Source organism: Agrilus planipennis, unplaced genomic scaffold (assembly GCF_000699045.2).
Source record: "Agrilus planipennis isolate EAB-ADULT unplaced genomic scaffold, Apla_2.0 scaffold247, whole genome shotgun sequence".
NCBI classification, from domain to species: domain Eukaryota; kingdom Metazoa; phylum Arthropoda; class Insecta; order Coleoptera; family Buprestidae; genus Agrilus; species Agrilus planipennis.
In genome coordinates, this window is record NW_020442433.1 from 164,595 (window position 1) to 170,594 (window position 6,000).

The window sequence follows — 6,000 nt, forward strand, 5'->3', positions numbered from 1 at the left end:
AACCTATTCTTTTTCAATCTCCGAAAAGATCAAAGCAATGTTTTACAATTGAGAAGATTTCCAACTTTATCATCAGCAATCACTTTTTGTATATCATCACCTCTCTCTTTGTTTATACATTCTGAATCTTATTGTTAGTGGGATTCATAAAAATAAAGAAAGTTTTAATAAGTAAAATAAACAAACACTTAACGAGTCACATAAAATAAACTTATGTTCTTCACTCCTACAAACATAAACTATTTAAATTACCTTTATCTAAACAAAACTTCGAAAAATAAGTAATAACGATTAAACTCTTGACTAAAAATAACAGCTGTCATTTCTTTAATATACGACTTCATATACAAAAAACAGAAAAAACTTATCCATACATCCTTCTACTCCAACGCCATCGCTAAGAAAAGACCTACTTAATCTAATCTAACAAATAACAAACAATATGTGAGTACAAAAATACAAAAGAAATACAGCAAAGATTGTCATATTTCCCAGTGTGATCGTACCAGAGCCGGACTAACCTTTGCCTGTACTTTCTAACATTTTTCAAGAAAACGGTGGACTCTCGACCCACAAAACATTTACTTAATTTTCTTGTTTTATAGTACCCTCCTGCAAGCTTGTTACCTATTTCAAAAACATCTATATAGTGTTTATGATATAAATAAAAAAAATACACTAATTGCACCTATTGGAGATCACGTGGTTCGCCGGTTACGCCCACCATCCTATCCACAGGCGCATCAGCGCTCTCGTTTACTCTCGTTCCCGTTTACAGTTCAGTTATGATTCAACCATTGTACACGATTACTTTTTATTTTTTTCATTCCAATTATTTTGTATTCTTGAGTTTAATAAATCGGTTGTTTAAAATTTAGACGAGTGTTTCGTTTCCATTTGTCACCAAACCTCCAACAGGTTATGGGCCCAGGCAAATAAACACGCGGGTCTGAATAAACCGAAGAGAATAACCTCAACATGACCAGTCAACATTCAAGAGAACGGCGTGTCGGCGCGGCAGTCATCTTGTTTTTTCGAGAAGCTTCGAGGTGAAGCATGAAAGAACAAAAGACGCGTTCTTGGACATTGTGTACCCGATCGATTGTGAACAAAAAGTATATCGCGAGTGTTTCGGACAATAACACGCGACGCGGTTAAACTTGTTTGTTGTGTGTAACAAAGCGATCGTGAGTGTTTCGGATAATAACACGCGGCAAGATTGTAATCACCGGTGTTTCGGACAATAATATACATCGTGATAAATAAAAGTAAGGACATGAGTGCGAACGGTTCAGTGCATATTGAGGCTCTAGGCCGAGATAATTATGATATGTGGAAACTGAGGATCCGCGCCGTTTTAGTCAAGAATGGTATGTGGGTTTATGTCAACGGAACTTTGACCAAACCAGATCCGACGAAAAATAAAAATGTCAACGACGTAGACGTACAAGACTGGTTGACGAACAACAAGAAAGCTCTCTCCGACATCACTCTATCGCTCAGTGACAACCAGTTGATGACAGTAAACACTGTAAAAGGTCTCGCGAGGTGTGACTCAACCTGGGAAGCACAAATCAGTAAAAGGAGCCGGCTCGCAAGGCCGAGTTGCTCAAAAGTCTGATGATTCAGAAGATGACAGAAGGTAGTGATGTACGCGATCATCTTAGCAACTTCTTCGGAAACGTCGACAAGCTATCCAGAATGGACGTCACACTGGACCCGGATCAATTCACCATCCAACTGCTGTACAGTTTGCCTCCAAATTTCGAAAGTTTTCGAATCGCAATCGAGAGTCGAGACGAATTGCCAACCATTGAGAGCCTGTGCACCAAAATAATCGAGTAAAGCCACGCGAGAAACAACGCTTCATCGGTTGTTGATCAAGGTGCCATGTTCGCAAATAGGAAGGATCCCGGTAAAAAAAAAGCATCGACCGAAGCAAGCTCGGAACTCGAACGGGAAGAGCGACAAGGACACCTTTTTTTCCTACAAGTGCTCAAAGTGTGGAATTAAGGGAGACAAGGCAGCTAACTGCAAGGCCAAGGCGATACGTGCCAGATCGCAACGAGCGGTGTCGAGGACGTCTGGTGCCTCGACAGCGGATGCACTTCTCACCTGTGTGGCGACGCGACGAGATTTACCGAGCTGGACGAAAGCGAGACGGGACGGCTAAAATTGGTGAGCAGTGCAACGGCTGAGATAAGAGCGAAAGAAACGGCGATAATTGCGGTTAGCGTGGATGGCCATTGAAAAGTGAGAGACTTCCTGAAGACCAAGTTCGAGATCAAGGACTTAGGCGACGTGCGGTATTGCTTGGGCTGGATTTCGAGAGAGGCGCCAACGAGATGAGGATTTTCCAGAAAGGATACATCGACGAGATCTTGGAGATTGGGCATGTCAGAATGCAGGCCTGTCAGTACGCTCATGGAACCGAGAACGAAGCTGCGGAAGGAGGACGAGAAGTCTGACGAACAAGCTGAGAGCTTCTCCTACCGCCAACTGATAGGAGCTCTAATGTATCTGTCAGTGGGCACATATCACGCGGTGAGTGCTTTATCGCAGTTCAATGACTGCCACGAGGAACAGCACTGGAATGCTGCAAAGCGTGTTTTGCGATATCTCGCAGACACGCGACCTGGGTCTCCTGTTCTCCAAGTCCGATGATCCAGCAGCGATGTTCGTGGACGCTGACTGGGGAAACTGCATCGTGGATCGGAAGTCGTACAGAGGGTACGCATTCGTCATGAACGGCGCAGCGATGAGCTGGGAGTCCCGGAAGCAACCGACGGTAGCAAGGCCGAAGCACGAGAGGTGTGTCCAAGGTCTTGGTTTGGAACCTCGTAGACAAAGATAACTCGGTGGTTTTCTCTGCGGCTGTTGGTCGAGGGGAAGTATTGGAGATCACGTGGTTCGCCGGTTACGCCCACCATCCTATTCACAGGCGCATCAGCGCTCTCGTTCCCGTTACAGTGCAGTTATGATTCGACCATTGTACACGATTACTTTTTATTTTTTCATTCACTGAGTTTAATAAATCGGTTGTTTAAAATTTAGACGAGTGTTTCGTTTCCATTTGTCACAAAACCTCCAACAGCACCTTAGACGATGTTGCTTACTATAAATTAGGTGTCTGTGTTCTTCCTTTGGCGTTAGTATTACTTTGAAGCAAGATTCCTTCAATATACCTACAATTCACTTTTGATTCTTGTTTCTGATTCGTAATAATTTGAATAAAAAATTAGCCAGAATAATATTACCACCTAACATTAAAATACTATTTATGTGTCGTAATATTACTTCTCTGCATCAATATCAATTAAATAATAAAGATTCACAATCTTACAAATATAAAAGCTGTTTCGGCTGAAGCGTAACAACAGAAGTCTTTTGTAGAGCCTTTTTAACATCTTCCGATATTGTTTTCGTTCTTTCCAATATTTGATCAATCTTTAACTGTACATTAAACATTTCTTTAGCAATTGCTACCATATCATGAGGAAAACTTTTCTTTAACTGGAGTTCCTATAAAAAAAAGTTAAGAAGCAATTTAACTATCATAGACTAGTTAAATACTACCAAATCCGACCAATTCGCAAACGGCCTTAAGCCGTAAATTTTTTCAGCAACGTCATGTCCTTTGTCTGGGTTGGTATTAAGGAATTTCAGCTCTTCAAAAGTCGCGTTTTGAAAGAAGTTCAAAACTCTTTCATCTGACTCATCCAAAATATTTGAATCTGTGTAACTAAAAATTTTAATACATTTGTTAGAAAAAACTAAGACATATTATTTAATTACTCACTCTTCCATAGGTTCCTCTTTAATAAAAACCGCTTCCTCCTCAACTTCCTGTGTCTTCACAACATTACGCTCTATTCGTAATTTCTGTTTATTTTTGACTCCTAAAGCATACACATATATACATACACACCGCTACATTTAAATAGTACTATAACAAAAGGCATATTTACACTAAATGTTTATTTATTTATACACAAAAAATTCAAATAAATATTAAACAACAAATACGTGAGTCCACTTCTAGCTTGGACTGTAACTCTACAAACTTAAAATAACACTAGTCATCGATAAATTTTAGTCATTGTTTAAAGTTGCCAACTCGAAAATGCTTTCAAACCAACTATTCGTACAATAAACCTTAGTGTTTTAACCTAGGGCAGACTACTAAAGAATTAGTTGGGATCAAGTGGCTACTTTTCAGTACTTAAAGTACCCGAACCCCGGACCATATCTAGAAGGCGACCAAAAAGGCGGCAGATATGGAACAGCACGACTCAGAAACTTTAGCAACACTTGGCTACAAGCGTGTACAATTCCTCGAAATATTGTGTCCTATGTATGTGTCGTAAACTGGAAATGCGAGTTTTATGTCCTTTTTTAGCTGAAGATAAGCAATAGTCCTATAATAAGTGAGGAAGATGACTTTTAGTCGGTGGGATTACTCTCATAACATTATCGATTTTTATCTATTATTTATCTACATATATAATTTTTGTCCGGGATAAACTCCGAAACTACTCAACCAATTTTTATGACCCAACATGCATAGCGACTAAGAAAACCAGATTTTCTAGACGTCAAAAGTTGACGGTGTTGTTATCAACATGTGTGCTATCAACACATGTTATATTTTAGACGACAATATGTAAAGGAAATGTCACGATAATCGATATTTATTGATTAACCGTTGCAACTGTTTAACTTATTGTTGTTTATAAACATTAAAAACCGTTGGTTACTAATACTTAATTTTCCGTTAGGGCCGTTGACTTTTACAGAAATATGATTGGATGATTTTAAAATGACCGTTAATGAATGCAACGAAGTGATTGGAAAATTAATTATTAAGTGGAGGGAATGCGTGATCATATAAATAGGTTTTGAGGGATGGAAAGCCATATTCAAGGTAGAAAGAAAAAGATAACTTTAGAACTAAAATATTTTTGAAATAACAGAGGTCTTGTAACAATTACTGTAATTAACTTTAATTAAATAAAGCAAATAAAATCAACATCCTGTACAAATTTTGCTACACACACTTCAATATATTTTGCTATTAAGATTGGGTAAACATGAAGTAGATGGCCATGTCCATTTGAGGCTTGCACTTGAAAAAATCGTGTTAGCTAGAGCTAACAATAAAAAAAAAAACATATCCCAACCTTCTCCTGCCTAGTATATCAGCTTTTCATGTAATATAGAGCATTTTTTCTTATACAATACATAAGCGGAATCTAGGCTCGTTTTGAGATAAGGGAGAAGGGGGAGGAGAAGTCGAAGAAAATGTCGTTTAACTTAACTTTTAACGATATAATTTACATAAAATACTATACATTTCGGGAATATATTCATAGGATAGACCTACATTTTTTTTATTTTTCTCCTCCTCCCTCCTTATCTTCAAATGAGTCCAGATTCCGTCTATGCAGGGTGCAACAGAAATAAGTGCCAAGCTTGCAGAAGGTGATAGAGCACTGTAAAACAAGAAAATTAAGTAAATGCTAGCATGTCCAAAAATTTTCTGTTTCACGTAGTAGAAAGTACAGGTTTCAATTTCGGCCCTGTTTCATAAATCCGTCCCATATCGCTGCACTAGAACAGAGCCGAGCAAACTTTAACTTCGCAGGAGCCGCTACATGAGGTTAGTTTGAGTCACTCCATACCCTTCAATGAGTACGAGAGAGTAAGCAGTAATGAATAATTTTGTTTTGTGTTTTTCTTCTCCCTTCCATATCAAGCCCCTTCATCCCGTAGACGAGCGAAGCCACTCTCGCAACTTAAATAATACCTACGAAAATTTTCGTTACTACGTTCGCAAAACTATTGGGTTTGGCTATGGAAGAGGGGACTCACCTACGAAATGGAAGGGATAAGAAAAGGAAAGAATCATCTCACTCGCACTCGCAGGATCAATGAGGAGCTACTTGGTTAACCTTGAGGATCACTCGGGATGCAAAAGATCCGAGTTTGCCCGGCTCTGGT

The 6,000-nt window shown here is 39.1% G+C and overlaps 1 protein-coding gene across 1 annotated transcript in view; it reads right to left on the bottom strand.

Annotated features, from left to right (window-relative positions):
- LOC108740255 (SWI/SNF-related matrix-associated actin-dependent regulator of chromatin subfamily A containing DEAD/H box 1 homolog) overlaps window positions 1-6,000 on the bottom strand; it is a 30,791-nt gene that overhangs the window by 22,038 nt on the left and 2,753 nt on the right. Inside the window, exons 2-4 of the mRNA XM_025980293.1 lie at window positions 3,800-3,899; window positions 3,577-3,742; window positions 3,344-3,522 (exon numbers count right to left, since the gene is read on the bottom strand). Of these exons, the coding sequence (XP_025836078.1) occupies window positions 3,344-3,522; window positions 3,577-3,742; window positions 3,800-3,807 (353 nt within the window). The 5' untranslated portion in view covers window positions 3,808-3,899. The remainder of the gene's footprint in view (window positions 1-3,343; window positions 3,523-3,576; window positions 3,743-3,799; window positions 3,900-6,000) is intronic.